General features: G+C 43.7%; 1 protein-coding gene across 2 annotated transcripts in view; it reads left to right on the top strand.

The window, feature by feature from the left end:
• Positions 1-19,904, top strand: part of Pogz (pogo transposable element derived with ZNF domain) — a 57,304-nt gene that overhangs the window by 11,569 nt on the left and 25,831 nt on the right. Inside the window, exons 2-4 of one of the 2 annotated variants that reach the window (XM_075978237.1) lie at positions 1,818-2,280; positions 16,618-16,742; positions 18,624-18,782. In XM_075978237.1, the coding sequence (XP_075834352.1) occupies positions 16,619-16,742; positions 18,624-18,782 (283 nt within the window). In that variant the 5' untranslated portion in view covers positions 1,818-2,280; position 16,618. Of the gene's footprint in view, positions 1-1,817; positions 2,281-16,617; positions 16,743-18,623; positions 18,783-19,904 lie in introns of those variants that run through there. The other variant, XM_075978238.1, reaches the window with a different exon arrangement.

Here is a 19,904-nt window from a genome sequence, read left to right as displayed (position 1 = left end):
TATATATATATATATATATAATTTTTCAAGACAAGGTCTCCCTAGTCCCTATGTAGTTCTGGCTGTCCTTGAACTCACTTTCTAGACCAGGTTGACCTAAAACTCACAGAGATTTGCCTGCTTCTACCTCCCCAGGACTGGGATTAAAGGGGTACACTACCACCATCCTGTGTTTTCTGTATTATTATGCTTTAATTAAACAAATAAATTCATGATTATTTTTATGGTTTTGTTTTTGATTATATATGAGGGTGGGGTGGGAGGGTATGTACATGAGTGTAGATGCCAGTCAGACCAGAAGAGGGCACTGGATCCTGGGAGCTGGGGGAATAGGCAGTTGTGTGCAGGATGCAGTGCTGGGAACTGACTTCTGGTCTTCTTGAAGGGCAGCAGCAACTGTTGTCCAGTGAGGCATCTCTCCAGCCTCGGGAACTTTGCTGATGACTGTATTCCTAGCACCGAGAATAGTGCCTGGCACAGGAAACACAGGGAATGAAGACTGAATTAGTGGTACATCAGTGGTACAGGACACATCTTCAGAATGATGGAACAATGGCTTTTTGTGGTCAATAAAACATGGATCAATTTGCTGAGCTATCTTTCACTGGCTGCAAGTGACTGGTAGTTCGGAGAATATATACAAAGGAGGAGCTATGGCTCTGGATCTACCCGTCCCTGCACCAAGAACCTTTGTTTAGAAGTTGATTTGGAGCAAGTGTCAATGTATGGCTTAAAGATCGTTCTCAAATTTCCAAGGAAAATCCTAAAATTTTATCATCTCAGGACACAAAGACAAACATTTTTAGCTACCAGAAGTTAGTTTATATTCATGTGAAAAAGTGATAATCTTATCTTGAACGGACTAATCAATTTGTTTGAACCAATTCAATAGGCCATGCAATCTATGGTTCCCAAGCCTGCTCACAATGGTTTTGAAGCAGTTCCCACCAGAAGAATAACCTTGATAATCAATCCCAAGAGTTTTCTCTCCAGAATCCAGAAAAGCTTTATGGTAAATTGGTTTTATTTTTCTTTTTTTTTTTTTTAAAGATTTATTTATTTATTATGTATACAGTGTTCAGCCTCCATGTATGCCTGCAGGCCAGAAGAGGGCACCATATCTCATTACAAACGGTTGTGAGCCACCATGTGGTTGCTGGGAATTGAACTTAGGACCTCCAGAAGAGCAATCAGTGCTCTTAACCTCTGAGCCATCTCTCCAGCCCTGGTAAATTGGTTTTCAGGGTATTCATTTAGCTAGGTATGATGGTGCATACCAGTAGTCCCAACGCTAGGGAAGCAGAGGCTGACATATTTTTGTGAGTTCGAGACCGGCCTGTTCTACATAGTGTGTTTCAGGACAGCCAAGGCTCTTAAGAAAGGCCCTGCCTCAAAACAAAAAACAAACAAACAAAAAAAAAAAACACCAAAAAACAAACAAACAAAAAAAAACCAAAAAACAAACAAAAAAACAAAAAAACAAACCAAAAAAGTAGCTCATTTAGACAAGGCCTTTGTCACAGAAGGCTATGGGACAAGTGTCTCTTAAAGAAGAGTGTTATCTTGTTCTTTGTTGCAATAACAGTGGTTGGTGCCATTGGGACTCACCATCTTGCTGTGGCATGAAGTTCCCTTGGATTGGGAATAAACCTTGAGTAGAAAGTAAGGGAGAGTCCAAATTCCTCTGGAAAGTCTAAGAAAGTAAATTGGGAAATATTTTCTTTGGGAGTCCCATTTTTCTCAGCAAAATTTGGACACTGCTTGTGAAGCTAATTACTCTTTTTCTCCATGAAATCTTTTTCTTTATTTATTTGCAGGACCAGACAAACTTGACTAGAAAAGAAGCCCGGACCAGGGTTAGGATGAGCGATGACGTAGCACACTTTCCAGCCAATTGAAAGAGCATGAGAAGCGGAGGGCGGAAGTGACGAAAGATATCCCTCCGCGGGGCGAGAGGGTCGGTGGGGGGAGTCGGCGTCTCTCTCCCCCGCGCCAGCTCCCGTACACGGAGCCGCATTCCTTGGCCCCCCCACCCCCTCCCTCGGGGCCCCCCCCGCCCCCCTCGGGAAAAAAAATCCACCCCAATCACTCGAACCCGAGGGAGGCTTCCTTTCACCCTCGGGGAGAGGAGCTTTCAACGGTTCCCTCTTCAGCGTCTCCCCCCCGAGCCCCCGTCCCCTCCCCTGCTCCCACCCCCTACTCCCGGCGCCGGGTGCAAGGTCCCTTTAAGGCGACGGCGCCTTCCTCGGGTCAGACTACCGGCGGCGACGACCACGGGAGGTGAGTGAGCGAGCGAGCCCCGGCGCTCCCCACCCCCTTCTCCCGGGGGTTCCGTTATCTTTTCGCTGGGCGAGGCGTTCCGAAGCGAGACAATGAGTGGGGGGATGGGGCGCGCGGGGGGGTGGGGGAGGGGCCGGGCGCGCGTCCGCGGCCCCCGAGTGGCGGCGCGGCCCAGGGCAGCGGCGGCCGCGGGGCGCGGCGCGGGGGTGGGTGTGTGTGTGCGCGCGCGCGTGCGCGCCCCGGCCACCGTCGGCCGAGGCCCGGGGATGCCCCGCCGCCCCCTTCCCCCTGGCGGGGCCGCGCGCGCTCGCGCCCCACGGGCCGCGCACCGCCGACGTCCGCAAGCGCGCCGGGCGCGAGCGTCTCGGAGGAGTGGGCGACGCGGGCGCGGGCGGCGGTCGCTGGGGATGGGGGGCTGGTACGCGGGGCCGCAGCTGCGGAGGGAGCGGCGGAGCCCGGGGTTCCCGCCGCCCCCACGCGTGGAGGCGTGAGCGCTGGTTTTGAGCGGGAGGAGGGAAGCGAGCGACTGCTCTGCTGGTCCCCCTGTGTTATGTAATCCCGCTCCGGTTGCGAGGACATCCCAAGCCTCTGCAGCTAGTTGACGAAGTCTCCTCCCTCGGCCCCCAAATTTATGCAAGGATGGCGCCGTGATTTACAGAATGGTATGGGGCAGAATCTATTTTCTGGTGATTATGTCCTGCCGCTGTAGGCGCCATGTTTAGCCCAAGGACTATTTTCTTTAGATTCCCAACACCTACTGAAAAAGAATAATGTCATCGAGCCACCTGCTTTCCCTGGTTTCCTCTCCCGGGTTGCGGAATTCTTTCAAACTGTCACTAACACTTCACGTTTCTCCTCTCACTTATTTTAAGCCTTCAGAAAAAGCTGAGAGTCTTTGGCCTTTTCGTTCTCGAGGAGGAAATGGAGATCGAAGTGTAGTATATTACAGAACAGTGCAGAGGGTAGCCCCCTTTCCCCACACTTCTGTTTACCTCCCTTTGTAGCACAAAACGCCTCCAAAAAAATGGTTTAAAAGGAATTTCCCCAGGTGAAGGGGAAGACGAGGGTGCTGCAGCTTGAACAGTGGCTTCCCAGACCTTGTTCTGGATCTAGGAGCTTGGACGATGACTTATTGATCCCAGTCTTCTTAACTTTAGAGTGCATAAAAATGTTTTGAAGATTGTAAAACGTGCAGTTTAAGGGCTTTGTGCCCCAAAGTTTTCTTTTCTTTTTTTTTTTTTTTTTTTGCTTTTGGGTAAGGTGGAGGGCCAACGCCATCTTTACAATGGGCACCCCATAACTTTTTTGGTTTTGGGCAGGGTGGAGGGCCAATGCTGTTTTTACAATTGGCACTCATAACTGAGATAATCCAGACGTTAACAATTATAGGTTCTGTAGAAAGACGATCAAAATATGTTAAAATAATTAGATTCTGTCCCCTTACTATATTGTGGGATATGTCAAACCGAAATAAAACAGAGTGGACTTTGAGAGCAGACAGGGGCATAAGAGTTGCCACTCCATCTTGAATGGGGGATATAATCTAGGAACTTTTGCTTTGTGGTTAACTGAGCCCAGGAGATAGCCCTCAGACCTTGTCAGGGGAGTTTTGAGGCCATAACTATTCTGAATTATTACTAAGGCTTTTTTGTTTTTCTCCCATGACTTTTGCACTGGTGATTCAAAAGTAATTTAGATAAAAGCAAGGCAGTGGCACCATAGGCTGGTGTGTTGACTTGAGAATGCTCTTGATGGAGATTGGGCAGCTTATTATGAGACTGTTGACATTAATTCAATTTCAGCTTTGGAGTATATCTTTAATTTTTAAGAATCTAATAAAAATGAAAAGCCCACATGAAGCATTTATATTGTCTGTGGAAGTATTTTTAAAGTATTTCATTAGCATGTATTAATTATACATGAGTATATATTTTATTATGACATTTTTGTGCATGTGTGTAATGTATTTTGATTGTATTCACACCCCATTACCCTCTCTTCCCCCTTCCACTCCTCCTTATCCCCTCCCTCCAGCCCCCTCCTACCTTCATATCTTTTTGGCCATGGGGGTGGGTGACCTGGTGAGTTTAGTCTTGATTACAGGAAATGAGCAACTTACCATGATGAAAACCCCTTTTTACCCCAGTGCATTAAGTGACTAGAGACGGGGGTGGGTTTTGATCCCCTTTCCCTTTCACGATGGCGTGTTGGCATAACCCTGTGCAGTTTGTGCAGGTCATCACAATTGCCGTGAGTTCAAGAGCGCATGTCAGTGAGCCGCAGCCCTCTGAACATTGTTTCCGCTTCCTCTGTGATGCTCCCTGATCTCGGAGTGGGCTGTAGAGATGGTCCGTGTAGAATTGAGCTACCTTCTACAGCCTCTTATTAGCACTTTGGCCAGTGATGAGTCTTTGCATAATGAAATGCATATCAAAACATTGCAGAAAGATGCTTCTCTGGCCAGAGCCGACAGCAGCACTGTGTGCATAAACATACATGTTTAGAAGGTCATTTGGTGGGTATGTAATAGCCATGTAGCAAAATAACAAGTGTAGCTTCCCCATTAGGACTTACTACCTTCTCAGCTACAAGCTTTTGATGAAACTTAAAGCACTACATATAAGTTCCCTCCTGGAAGGCGGGAGGGGGCTCAGATTCAATCAGAAAATTGAATTGTGGTAGCAGTCACAACACTATTGTATGAAGGTCTTGCCCACCTCTTTGGAGGTGGGACTGTTGTCATGAGGAAACGCTTCTGTGGGATTGAGTTGCTGTAAGCCGCTTGTTTCGTTGAATTGCATTTTCCCCTGTAAGGATGACTGACAGACTAGACTTGACACGTCAGTGTTCATTCTGGATGAATGGAGTGAGTTTTGTCAGTACTAGGAAAACAATTGAATTTGTTTCCATTGATAAAATTAAAGGAAAATTAGAATTCTGAAAAACTAAACAGTTTGAATTTTAACATTGTCCCAGGACTTGGCAAACTTTAAAAAAATAATAGCCATAGTTAATAACTGTGACTTTAAAAATGTAGTTTGAGGGATTGGAAAAATGGCTCCGTGGTTAAGAGCACTGACTGCTCTTCCAGAAGTCCTGGGTTCAATCTCCAGCACCCACATGGCAGCTCACAACTGTCTGTAACTCCAAGATCTGACACCCTCACACAGACAAACATGTAGGCAAAACACCAATGCACAGAAAATAAAAATAATTTATAAAAATAGGTAGTTGGGTGTGATGGTACCATGCTGATAATCCCAATGAAAGGCTGAGACAGAAGGATTAACTTGAGTTCAAGGTGTCCTGAAGAAAGCCTCAAAACTAGAGAAGAGGTGTGTGTGGGGGAGAGATTGGGAGATTACATGGTGTGTGAAATCTTTAAAATGGCATGATGAAAATGCCATTTGGAAGGTAGGCATAACTCAGTAAATTGGTGCTTTCCACATAATCAATGTACAGTGTGAAATAGTACAAGGGTGGAGGTTGGAGAGATGGCTCAGCAGTTAAAATCCTAGCACTCATTGTGACAAGCTGGGCAACCTGTACATGCTTGTAGCTCCAGCTTTGCTGGCAATGGAGACAGAAGTATCTGTGGGGCTAGGTGGCTTTCCAGCCTAGCCAAGAAGATGCAAGCTCCAAGGTTGGGGAGAGTGATAGGAGAGGACCTCCGGCACTTGGTTCTGGCCTTTGCACACATACAGAACACATGCATCTATCTGCTCTCACAGATGTACAATCAAAAATTTTTTTTAATGTCGAAGTAAAAAGAACCTACCTAAACACAAGCTACAGCATGTGGAGCATTGAAATGAGGACCGAGCACATGCTAGGCAAATGCTCTATCGTGGATGCTAGGATGAATGCCAAAGATAAGACTGGTATTACTGATAGGACTGTGTGAGTTATGTTGTTAAAGCCTATTGAGCCGGGTGGTGGTGGCACACGCCTTTAATCCCAGCACTTGGGAGGCAGGGGCAGGCGGATCTCTGTGAGTTCGAGGCCAGCCTGGTCTACAGAGCGAGTGCCAGGACAGGCTCCAAAGCTACAGGGAAACCCTGTCTCAAAAAACCAAAAATAAATAAATAAATAAATAAATAAATAAAGCCTATTGAGTGCATAAAGATCATGTTACCAGTATAATTACTGCAAAATACAGAAACCAGCTAGTTTGTCAAGATGTTAATAATGGATTAAAGACTTTGTCTCACAGTATATCTGGCTACCTATAGAATCTACCGAGGATTCATTTCTTTTTTTAAATATTTATTTATTATGTATACAATATCCTGTCTGGATGTATGCCTGCAGGCCAGAAGAGGGCACCAGACCTCATTACAGATGGCTGTGAGACACCATGTGGTTGCTGGGAATTGAACTTGGGATCTTTGGAAGAGCAGGCAATGCTCTTAACCTCTGAGCCATCTCTCCAGTCCCCTAGGATTCATTTCTTAAACAACCCCTCCATTTCTTTTCTTCTGATTATTTTTTAGTGTCTGAAAAATGTGTGTGTATGTATGTGTTTGTGTGTGTGTGTGTGTGTGTATCATACATACATGTTGTGTATGTATGTATCAATTATCATGAGATACATACGTATCTCATGATAATTGCTTCTAGCATTAGGGAAACTTAAGAAATTCAATCTAAATTGTTAACTAGTCAAAAAGATAATGGTAGTTAAAGGGACACTAGCCCAATTGAGCATGTGGCTCTGGCAAGCCTTGTGCTTCTTCCCTGTTTCCTCTGCCTTGCTAAAAACCATTAAATTACATTTTAGAGCTAACCATCAATGTCTTTTTTGTTTTATTTTATTATTTTATATTTCAAGGCAGGGTTTCTCAGTGTGACAGCCCTAGCTGTTCTAAATCAGCTCTGTAGACCAGGCTGACCTTAATATTGCATTATCTGTTCTATCTTGGTGAGTCCACAGTGTTGTACCTAATTCACTTTCTATCCTAACTTGCATTACCAATCAAACTATCTTTTGATGTTTCTCAACATTGTACACTTTATACCTCTTTAGTGAGTTTCTTTTCTGCGTCTGATAAACAAGGAAAACGAATAACTATCTAGTCTTCAACTCCCTCAGAGACCTGAGAAGGAAATAAGATTAATTGTGTAAGGAGGAAGTGCAAGCAAACAACTTTCAAAAAATGTGAGATATGACAGAAATAGTTTCCTGGACAATCACCCAAGTTCCTTTGCAGTGTTGGGGCATCCATCTTCAGCCTACAGGCCAAGCATATTTGTTAGACTTTTCTGTGAAGCAGGGTTTTTGAAGGACTGTCCTGTTTTGTCCAGGCAAGGTTTGGCAGTCACTCTTTTGGGTCTTGCTTGTCCAATTTGGAGAGCATACCGTCAGCAGTCAGGATAAGGGTTTTGCCACAAAGATCGTAAACTAGGAAGGTGTTTCCTCCATAACGATAGGAAATGACTGATCTAAATTTGACATGGGGGCCTGCAAGATGCTCCTCAAGGCATTTCCCAAGGGCAGATTACCTTGACTGCCCCTTGTTGGCCTACATTCATTAGTCCAGTGCCTGCCCTTGCCACACCTTCTGCATAATCCAGAAAGGGGGGGGTGCTCTGTTTGATTTATGCTTAGAAAAAACATTGTTTCTACAAACACTGTTCACAATCCCTTTTTAGGTGAACTTGGTTATTGCAATTGAAACACTTGATGTTGCAATTTTTCTTCAAATCTCTGGAAATCACCTCTCCTGTCATCATGGTCATGAGATTCAGTATTGATTGTATCTCGGATCCATTCCTCCAAGGGTGCTGATCTTGCCTTTAATGGCCTAATTACCCTTTTGCATTGTGAATTAGCATTTTCAAAGACCAGAGATTCAATTATTAGTCTAGCTTCTGAATTTGGTGTCATTCTATTTACTGCTGAAGTCAGTCAGTCTTTGTAAGAAATCCATGAAGGTTTCCTTTGGGCTCTGTATAGCTTTAGTAAATGACTCAATTTTCTTTTCTACTTCAATTCTGTCCCAAGCATTCAAAGCTGCTGCATGGCATAAAGGCACTTTGTGGTCACCATAAGATTGCCTTTGTACATTGGCATCATCTCCCTGTCCAGGAAGTTGGTCTTTGCTGTTTAATGGCCTTAGCCTCATCTTTCTACCGGGACCTCCATTGTAATTGAGGACCAGGCTCTAAGACTGTTGTAACCAAGTCTCTCCAGTCTTGAGGAATAATCCTATTACAAATTGACCACAAGTTTTTGTTTTGTTTTTTTGTCTGTTTCTCAAGACAGGATTACTCTGTGCAGCTTTAGAGCCTGTCCTGGAATTTGTTATGTTACTAGGCTGGCCTCAAACTCAAAGTGATCCACCTGCCTCTGCCTCTTACATGCTGGGATTAAAGGCATGCACCACCCAGCTTTGACCATGAGTTTAACATCTGTTTCACAAAAGATTAATGCATGCCATATGAGACTATCACTTCCCTGAATCTCCTTAAACCTAACATTTCCACAGGATTCTAGTGAGTGCTTAAATAGCCTTGAGGATATCTGTCATTTGGAAATTCCTATAAGGAGGTGATGGATATATTAAGGTTGGTTTTTTTGAAAACGTTAGGCTGTTCCTCTCTAACCTTATAATGCAACACTGAAATTGATTCTTCTTTAAATTCTTCTGTCTGGATCTGAATAACTTTATGATCTGTTTTAATAAGTTTTTCTAATGCCTGTATCTTGGCACTCATATTAACAAGCTTTTTAAAGATAAACCAAGAATTATCAAACCAACAATAAAGTTTATCAAAATGATAATTAACATTATGTCAATGCTGGTTAAATTGATTATCCCTTCATTTAATTGATTTGATTGTTTCAATTTTAAATCATGTATTACATAATCAGAGACCTAACTCCCCATTGTAATAGCGTTCTCCCCCCCCCCTTTTTTTAAACTAATTCCCCTCTTTAAGAATTCTCAATTGTGAGCCGGGCGGTGGTGGCGCGCCTTTAATCCCAGCACTCGGGAGGCAGAGGCAGGCGGATCTCTGTGAGTTCGAGGCCAGCCTGGTCTACAAGAGCTAGTTCCAGGACAGGAACCAAAAGCTACGGAGAAACCCTGTCTCGAAAATCAAAAAAAAAAAATCTCAATTGTGGGGGCTGGAGAGATGGCTCAGAGGTTAAGAGCATTGCCTGCTCTTCCAAAGGTCCTGAGTTCAATTCCCAGCAACCACATGGTGGCTCACAACCATCTGAAATGAGGTCTGGTGCCCTCTTCTGGCCTGCAGGCATACATGTAGACAGAATATTGTATACACAATAAATAAATAAAATAAAATAAAAGAATTGTCAATTGTCTGACCAAATCTGCTGGCAATGGTGAGGAGGATGTGAGGTTGAGTGCTGCTGCATACAACAGTAGAAGCCTGAGTGGGTTTCAAGGCAGCAGCCCAAGAAGGGGTTCCAGGGAAAGCCCACAACCCACTGCGAGAAAAGAAAGGAAAATGTGGCCCCAGGGTGGTGACTCCTCTTGTGTGTAGCTCTGGCCTAAGCCTTTGGCTCCAAAGTCACAGGCTGGTAACTTTTTCGTGAATTTGTGCCCCAAAAGTTGGAAAACAGATGTAGCACGAATTCTAGTTGGTCTTAATAATAAAAACCTGGAGTCAGATATTGCTGAGAGGTCAGAGAAGCAGAACAGCTAACCATTAACTAGTTCTTACCTTTACGAAGTCTTCAGACCGAATGGGGTATCCTGTCTCTACAAGTCCTCAGACCAAATGCCTTAAACTCCTGTTTCCTCCGGCCTTATATTCCTCTCTGCCCAGCATATCCCTTCCTGCCTCCACCTCCCTAATGCTGGGATTAAAGGTTTGTGACTCCAAGAACTGGGATTAGAGGAGTGAGCTATCCCCACCTGGCTCTGTGTCTTTTTTTTAGACTTATCAATCTTGTGTAACCCAGGGTGACCTTTAACTCACAGAGATCTGTGTGCTTCTGTCTTCCAAGTGCTGGGATTAAAGGTGTACACCAACACTGCCTGACAGAATTTATACATTTTTAATACTGCATATTTGATACCACTTTCTTTTTAAGTAAAAGATAGTGCCAGGTGTAGTGGTACATGCTTTTAATCCTAGCATTCCTGATGTAGAGTCAGGTGGAGCTCTGTGAGTTTAAGGAAGGCTAGCTTGGTTGTCTAATATAGTGAGTTGAAGGACAGCAGCCAAGACTGCATATTGAGACTCTATCTTTAAAAAAAAATGCGGAAGTATATATCATGGATCGTTGAAAGGAATGCTTAGTTTTTTTTGAATATCTGTATTAAATATATTTGTTTTTGCTTTTTCAAAACAGGTTTTCTCTGTGTAACACTCCTAGCTGTCCTGGAACTGGCTTTGTAAATCAGACGGCCTCGAACTCGCAGAGATTTGCATGCCTCTGCCTCTCAAGTGCTGGGATTAAAAGCATGCACCACCATTGCCTAGCTTAAATAGAACATTTTGTCATATTGCTGAAGTTTTTTGGTGTGTACGTATGTGCTTGGTTATATATATGCATGTGTGTGAAGGACAATCTTAGCTTTCCAAAGGTGCACATATATATATATAAAACAGATGTAACTACGTGTATGTGTGTGTCTGTGTGCAGGTGTATGCCCATGAGTATAGGTGCTCCCAGCAGGCAGAAACACGAGGTCTCCTGCAGTTACAGTTGGTTGGGCTGTCTGACGTGGTACTGAAAACTGAACTGGAGTGCTCTGTGGGAGCATTTGCGGTCTTAACCTGACCACCTCATCAGTTCCATCCTCCTTGGTTTTTTTAGACAAAGCCTCTCACTGGCTTAGGATTCCCACCTCAAAGGCTAGGTTCACTGGCCACAGAACGCCAGGGAACCCTCTTCTTCCTCACCCACTGCTGACCTCACTTTAATTACCACCCAGTCCTGATGATAAACAGGGATGCTCCAAGAAGGATGCTAATTTTAAAGTTTAACAAGTATTTGCTTTAGGTTGGTACCTCCTACAGTCTCTCCCCCCCCCCCAAATGTTATGCATGCTGAAGTGACAGAAGTCGTTCTGTAGCCCAGGCTGGCCTCGAACTCACAGAGTGAGATCCTCCTGCCTCTGCCACTGGAGTTCTGGGATTAAAGACATGCACCACCACTGCCCAACTTGAAAATAGTGTCCTTTTAACATCTGCAGAGGCTTCTGTCCAGATTGTACTTGCCACTTTTCTGGGTTCTTGGTTGGAAGAAGGTTGTACCATATAAAGTTACATAGTAAAAAACTGGGACTATATTGGCAAATAAAAAGTCATGTGTTTTGTAATATTTGGCTCAAATGTATATATTTCTTGTTTTTTACCTTTATTTACTCTGTGTGTGTGTGTGTGTGAGAGAGTGTGTGTGTGTGTGTAAGAGAGAGAGAGAGAGTGTGTGTGTTTGAGAGAGAGAGAGTGTGTGTGTGTGTGTAAGAGAGAGAGTGTGTGTGTGTGAGAGAGAGAGAGTGTGTGTGTGTGAGAGAGAGTGTGTGTGTGTGAGAGAGAGAGTGTGTGTGTGTGTAAGAGAGAGAGAGTGTTTGTGTAAGAGAGAGAGTGTGTGTGTGTGTAAGAGAGTGTGTGTGTGTGTGTAAGAGAGAGAGAGTGTGTGTGTAAGAGAGAGAGAGAGTGTGTGTGTAAGAGAGAGAGTGTGTGTGTGTGTAAGAGAGAGTGTGTGTGTGTGTAAGAGAGAGAGTGTGTGTGTGTGAGAGAGAGAGTGTTTGTGTAAGAGAGAGTGTGTGTGTGTGTAAGAGAGTGTGTGTGTGTAAGAGAGAGAGAGTGTATGTGTGCGTGTGTGTAAGAGAGAGAGTGTGTGTGAGAGAGAGTGAGAGTGTGTGTGTAAGAGAGAGAGAGAGAGAGAGAGAGAGAGAGAGAGAGAGAGAGAGAGAGAGAGTGTGTGTGTGTGTGTGTGTGTGTGTGTACTGGGGAGTTGTACCCATGTAGCAGCATACTTGTGAAGGTGAGAGGACAGCTTGTGGGAGTCTGTTCTCCCCACTGTGTGAATGCTGAGAATGAAGTGAAGTTGTCAGGCCAGGTTGTGGTGTCTTTACCCATCCAGCTATCTCGCCAGGTCTGTGGTTTTCTTTTTTGATTTTTGAAATTCAGTTTCTGGCTAGCAATGTCTAATATATCTTAAACAATTTAAGTAATCCTTTAGATATTTTGCTCTTTTGATTACCTTTGTAGTTTTGGTTTGAGGATGCATGCAAAATTTAATAGATGATTAGATGCCTCCAAGGATCAAGTTAAGAACATTACTAGTTAAAACAGGTTTCCAGACTGGGCTCCTGGCTCACCTTGACTCATTGAGACATTGTGGGTACATTTTCAAAGAGACAATGCCATCTATTGGGCATTGCCCAAAGTACAGCTGTCAAATTTACACACGGATACAAAATAGTTTCCTTGGCTGTTCTGTTTTGCTGTTTCAGGCTTCTGGATTTGGTACAGAAAGTGCGAAGATGCTAAGGACACTGATACCCTTTTCCAATGAAGACTTTGTGTGAATGTTGAGGATAGTATTAGTTTCATCTCAAGACAAAGAAACTCACTCCTTCTCAGCTCGTACTGGAGGCACAACAGCAGCAGCTCTTTGTAGTGCAGAGTTGAAAAGCTTTGTTCTGAAAGCGACATATAATGTAGGCAATGTTTGCAAATTAAAAGTAGGCTCTGAGGTCCTGTAAACAGTTTGCAGAGTTCCTAGTACTTCCGTACTAGACTAGAGTACGGCAGTGCAAAAGTTAGAAGAATCAGTAATCAGAGTCATAACCTCCTTTCTGCTGTTGTGATAAGAAAACCTGGACATAAAGCCCTTCAGGGACTGGAGAGGAGTTCAGTGGCTAGAGCACTTGCTGCTCTTGCGGCAAACTTGGGTTTGGTTCCCAGCACTCAGGTGGTGGTTCAAGTTATCCATAACTCCAGGTCCAGGGAATCTGTCTTTCTCTTCTGACCTCTGTGGGCACCAGACAAACATGGGTGCTCATGTAGACAAAAAGCACTCATACAAACAAAGTAAATCTTTTTGTTTGTTTGTTTTTTGACTCAGGGTTTCTCTGTAGCCCTGGCTGTCCTGGACCTAGCTATGTAGACCAAGCTGGCCCCAGATTCACAGAGATTCACCTGCCTCGGCCTCCCGAGTGCTAGGATTAAAGGCATGTGCCACCACTGATCGGCCAAAGTAAATCTTTTAAAAAGCAATTTGGGCCGGGCAGTGGTGGCACATAACTTTAATCCTAGCACTTGGGAGGCCTAGGCAGGCAGAGGCAGGCAGATCTCTATGAGTTCAAGGCCAGCCTGATCTACTAGAGCTAGTTCCAGGACAGGCTCCAAAGCTACAGAGAAACCCTGTCTTGAAAAAGCAATAAACAAACAAACAAATAAATAAAGCAATTTAGGTCTATTCAGCATACTATTTCTTTATTCCAGGTTCTAACATATCATTATTGTAGGGATGTTAGGGCAGGAACTTACACATCATGTCCACAGTCAAGAACAGAAGTGGATAAATACATGCTCACCTTACCTGTTTGCATGTACTCTCCTCAGTTTTTCTTTGTTTTTCAATATGTATTTATTTTATGTCCATTTGTGTTTTTCCTGCATATATGCCTATTTGAAGGTGCCAGATCCCCTGGAACTAGAGTTACAGACAGTTGTGAGCTGCCATATGGGTGCTGGGAATTGAATCTGGGTCCTCTGGAAGAATAGCCAGTGCTCTTAACCACTGTTAGCTCACCTTTTCTAGTTATACAGGTCAGCACTCCCTGTTTAGGAAATGGTGGTACCCACAGTGACCTGGGTCTTGCCACATCAGTTAATTTAAAGGAGATATAGAGAGACGGCTCACTAGTTGCGAGCATTGGCTATTCTTCCAGAGCTCTGGGGTTCAGTTACCAGCACCCACATGGAGGCTCACAACCATCTGTAACTCTAGTTCTAGAGGATCTGACACCTTCTTCTGGCCTCCAAGGGCACAAGGCACACAAACAGTACACAGACATATATGCAGGCAAAGCCATTTTATATGTAAATTGAAATAAAAAAGTATCCCAGGACATGCGCACAGGCCAACCCAATATAGGCAGTCCCTCACTGAGACTTTGTTCTCATATGATTCTAGATGGTATTAACAACAAAACTGTCAAGTCAAAGTTGGGCATGGAGAGGAGTGCCTCTTTTTTTTTTTTTTTTTTTTTTTTTGCTTTTTCGAGACAGGGTTTCTCTGTGGCTTTGGAGCCTGTCCTGGAACTAGCTCTGTAGACCAGGCTGGTCTCGAACTCACAGAGATCCACCTGCCTCTGCCTCCCGAGTGCTGGGATTAAAGGCGTGCGCCACCATCGCCCGGCTGGAGTGCCTTTAATCTGTGTACTCAGGAGGCAGAGGCAGGTGAATTTCTTGAGTTTAAGCCAGTCTGATCTGACATCCAGGGCTAAATAGAGAGACGACCCTGTCTAGCAAAACCAAAGCAAAGGGGAAAAAAAAAACTAACTTGAGTCAGACATGAACTTCAGAGGCAGAAATAGTTGTAGTTCTCTGAGTTCAAGGGGAGCTTGGTCTACATAGTGATTTCCAGGGCTACATAGGAGGACACTATCTTCAAAACAAAGACCCTAAACATTACAATCACTAAATAGTATCTTAACACAACTTTAATTTGTGTGTGTATGTTGGAGAGCCTTGCACACACTATAAGCACTGTACATAACACATCATTAAACATATTTTTAAATCACAGTATTAGGCTTGGGCTTCATTGTGGCATTTTCTAACAAAATTTGTGTGTGTGTGTGCGTGTGCGTGTATTCATGGGCAGGGGCCAGCAGATGATTGATTAGATTGTGTGTGTGTGTGTGTGTGTGTGTGTGTGTGTGTATAGATAGGTGTTTCCCTCAGTTGATTACCACCTTATTTTTGAGACAAGGTCCTCTCTGACCTGGAGCTTCTGTTTTGGCTAGTCTAGGCTGGCTGGCCAGCGAGGCCTCAGGATCTGCCATCTCCTTTCTTCCCCAGTGATTTGATTAAGAGTATCTCACCACTACACTTGGTGTTTTGTTTTATGTTGCATGTGGGTTCTGGGGCTGAACTCAAGTCCTTCCCCATCTTCCTAGCTCCTCCCTGCTTGTCCCCTTCTAACTCCTCCTCATAGCCTCTTTTTAGCTTTCTGTCATTTATAGCATGCCATTTTGGGCATATACCTCTAAGTCCTCTCTTGGGAGGCTGAGGCAGGTAGCTTTCTGTGAGTTCAAGACCATAGCAAGTTTCAGGCAAATTAGTACATAGTGAGATCCTGTCTCAAAAAAGTTGGGCTCATAGGTTAAGAGCATTGACTGTTCTTCCAGAGGTCCTGAGTTCAATTCCCAGCAACCACATGGTGGCTCACAGCCATCTATAATGAGATCTGGTGCCCTCTTCTGGCTTGCAGGGATATATGCAGGCAGATCTTGTATACATAATTAATAAATAAATCTTTAAAAAAAAAAAAAGTTGGGTTTGCCAGATGGCTCAGGTACCTGCTGCCAAGCCTGATAACCTGAGTTTGATTCCTGGAATCCATGTGGTGGGGGAGAATCAATTCCTAAAAGTTGTTGTCTCAGCTCCATATGTATGCTGTGGCGTGTATACATGTATACATATATACACTGAATAAATAATGTAATAAGAAAAAGTCAGTATTGATGGAAAATAGTTTATAATGGACTAAATAGTCCCATCTCTGTCCTTGCAGAGCCACTGCACTTACTTGTATTTGTAATGCCATTGTACGTATTTCTCTTACCCTGATTCATTCCTTCCTTCCTTCCTTCCTTCCTTCCTTCCTTCCTTCCTTCCTTCCTTTATCTTTCTTATCTTTCTCTCCCCCCACCCCCAACACTGTTTCTCTGTGGCTTTGGAGCCTGTCCTGGAACTAGCTCTTGTAAACCAGGCTGGCCTCGAACTCACAGAGATCTGCCTGCCTCTGCCTCTTGAGTGCTGGGTTTAAGGCGTGTGCCATACCTTTAACTTTTATAAGTCAAATTATTGCAGACTTTGCTGCAGAAAGGATTTTAATAGTCAAGGATTAAAATTGTCAGTCTGATCCATTGGTAGCGTAGAGAGGGTAGGTTACTGATGAAGTCATGAGCATGATTGCAGCTATAGATAGTGGTGCATGCTATTTCAGCACTTGGCATGCTGGGGCAGGATGATTGCCCTGAGTTGAGGACCAGGGTGGACAACATAGTAAGCGCCAGGCTAGCCTATTTACAGTACGCCCTTTTTCAAACAGATGTTTCACTTGGTGTAAAACTGTTTCTACAATTGTAGATCATTGTCTTACTTTTTCCTTTCTGGTAGCATGGCGGACACCGACCTGTTTATGGAATGTGAGGAGGAGGAACTGGAGCCATGGCAGAAAATCAGCGATGTCATTGAGGACTCTGTAGTAGAAGATTACAATTCAGTGGATAAAACTACTCCAGGTAACTAAAACTCGATGTTCTTAGGTTGTTGTTTGCATTAATTATATTGAATTTTAGAGAAAGAATTTAAGAATCTAGAGAGAAGGCTAGGGGTATCACTCAGTTATGTAGTATTTGTCTAGACTGTTTCCACCAACACATAAGCCAGGGGTGGTGGTACATACCTATAATCTTAGCAGTGGAGGTGGAGGCAGGAGGATTACAAACACAAGGTCATTTTCTGCTATACAAAAGGTTTGAAACCAGCCTGAGATACATGGGACCTTGTTTTGTTTTGTTTTGTTTTGTTTTTTTAAAAAGGGAAAGAAACTAGAGAAAGCCATGGTAGCTCACACCTATAATTCTAGCTCTTAGGAGGCTTGAGACCTCAAGCTGGAGGTACATAATAAGTTCCAGGCCAACCAGGGACTGTAGAGTGAGACCCTGCTGAGAGAGCATGCGCGCATGAGTGAGAGAGAGCGCAAGCACGAATATGGATATCCAAGGCCGCCTTTTTATGGCATTGGTTTTACCTTTTCCATGCTGTAGCATATGAGTGCCTGCTTCTTCATAAAATTTGTGAAAATCTATTGAATTCACTCCAAATAGTGAGAGAGTGGATTAACTAATATTTATCCAATATCTTCTTTCCAAGCGTCCATGAACAGGGATGTAAAGTGGTGTACATCAGAGCCGATGTGTCCCCAGTCACGGTGCACTTGTTGTTTGCTTGAATTTGGTTTCCTTTGTGAGTCGAGAAAAGATCCTTTGTGTCTGTATTTTACCATTGATATACGGATAAAATTCTAGATTACGCTATATTCACAAAGTAGGCATTTTCTCCTAAATTATACCAGTTTGGAGTTCTGTTTTGCTTTTTGTCTTTCCTTTCCTTGAGACTTGAAGGTAGCATTGATTTAGGCTGAAAAAGAACACAGTACAGGTTTTACAGGTGGCTTGTCATGAAGGATTATAAATTCTAGTAGCGGTGATGGTGCATCTAGGAGACCTAAAGATACAGTAGTGCTAATAGAAGGTCCTGCTTCAGAGGTCAGTGACCTAACTTATGCTGAGATTTTTTTTTAATATGTATGAGTGTTTTGCCTGCATGTATGTCTGTACCATGTGTATGTGTGGTGTACACAAAGGCCAGAAGAATCCCATGGTGTTGAATCTCCTAGAATGAAGTTAACAGACAGTTGTAGCTGCCATGTGGATGCTGGGAATTGAACTTGGGTCCTCTGGGAGAGCAGTGAGTCCTCTTAATTTCTGAGCCATCTCTTCAGCCCTACAGTGTTCTAACTTAATTAGCCAGGAAATGTAAGACAAAGAACGTATTATGGTTACTTGTATTATTAAGTTTTACTTGTCAAATTGACACAATCTGGAATCGACAGACTAGATTAAGTTGGTCTGTGGGCTATCTGTTGATGATTATCTTTGTTACATTAATTGAGGTGGCATCATTCCCTAGGAAGAGGACTCTGAATTGTTGAGTGGAGTGAGCGAGCTGAGCACTAGCACACATGCACTTTCTAGACTCTCTAGTCTGCTCTAGACTCAGTGTGATGTGATGAGCAGCTTCCAGCTCTTGCCACTTTAAGTTCCCTACAGTGATGAACTGTAATCTGAAATTGTGAACCACAAAAGCCCATTCTCCCTTACATTGCTTTTGTCAGGGTATTTTATGGTAGCAGTAGTCCTAGACTACTAGAAAACCAAAGAGATTGTGTATAAATGATAGACTGAGAGACAGGAAAAATCACATCAGTAGTTGGAATTTTGAGTGAAGTTGGAAACTTTTTGACTAGTGAAACAAGGTAAAGAGGGAAGAGTAGAAGCGGAATCCTTTAGTGTCACCTGTCCCTGTCTCCAAGTGACTATGCCTTCCCTTCCCCACAGTTTCTGTGAGCCAGCAGCCAATCTCAGCTCCAGTGCCCATTGCTGCCCATGCTTCCATTGCTGGGCACCTCTCTACATCCACTACTGTTAGTAACAGTGGGGTGCAGAACAGCGACAGTGCGAAGAAGACTCTTGTCACACTGATTGCCAACAACAATGGTAAGTGGGATTGTTGGGGAAGTCTTCTGGGGATAGAGGCCTGAGAGAATAAAAATGGCCTCGCAGCTGCCTGTCCTGGTAGTCCTGTGGTGGCTGTTTTAGCTGGAGATGTCTTTAGGAACTGTTCTTTGGTATGGAAGGAACACTGGCTGCTGTATTCCTTCCATCAGTGCTGGCTTGATGCTGCGTCTTGAGTCAGGTCAGCGGATTCTTGCTTGATAATTCTGCTATAGAAAAGATAAATTGAGCATTGCTGGCTGACTATTCTAGCGATCTGGGACTGTTGGTTGGTTTTGTTTACACACACACACACACTTTAAATCAGAAGAATCCTGTTCATTTGGTTAAGAGTATTCCCAGGGCAGCTTCATGTTCTGTCTTCTCTGAGAGGTTTCTGTGATTCTTCGGCACCTTGGTATTAAAGAGAAGAGGTGATTTCTGCTAGGATGAAATGGTGAAGGAGCACCATTTTCAGGGTCTTTTATTGATTAGGGAAACTAAGTTTAGTTAGTTTGGTTTGGTTCTTTTGAAACAGGGTCTCATTTAGCCCAGGCTAGCCAGTAACTCAATATATATATATTATGTGTATGGGTGTTTTGCTTGCATGTATGTCTGTGTGTCACTTGCATGTCTGATGCCTTCTTAGTGTGTTGGACCCTTGGAGATAGAATAATAGATGGTGGTAGCTGCCATGTGGGTTCTAGGAGTTGAACCTGGGCTCTCTATATGAACAAAGCTTGCTCTTAACTCCTGAGTCATCTCTCCAGCCCTAACCTTTGAACTCCTGATTCTCCTGCCTCTAACTGTACCACCAGTACCCAAGCTGTATTTCATTATTGGTAACTTTTTACACACCAGAGATGATTCCTGACAGTTTCCGTTTGAGGATTCATAATGGTGTGTGCTTTCCTGAGCTTGTTGTACTGCTAAAAACTTGTCTGTCTGTCCGTCTGTCTCTCTCTGTGTATGTGTGTGGTTTTTTGTTTGTTTTGTTTTGTTTTTGTTTTTTGGCAGAGTCTCTCTATATAGGATTCATGGCAGTATATGCTTTCATGGGCTCATTGTACTGCTAAAAGAACTGTACTTGTTTATTTCTAAAGGCAGGGTCCATGTAGCTTTGGG

This window comes from Microtus pennsylvanicus, chromosome 7, assembly GCF_037038515.1.
Source record: "Microtus pennsylvanicus isolate mMicPen1 chromosome 7, mMicPen1.hap1, whole genome shotgun sequence".
Classification (NCBI taxonomy): Eukaryota; Metazoa; Chordata; class Mammalia; order Rodentia; family Cricetidae; genus Microtus; species Microtus pennsylvanicus.
Note: the sequence above shows the minus strand (reverse complement) of the source record. Positions and strands in the feature narration are given on the sequence as shown.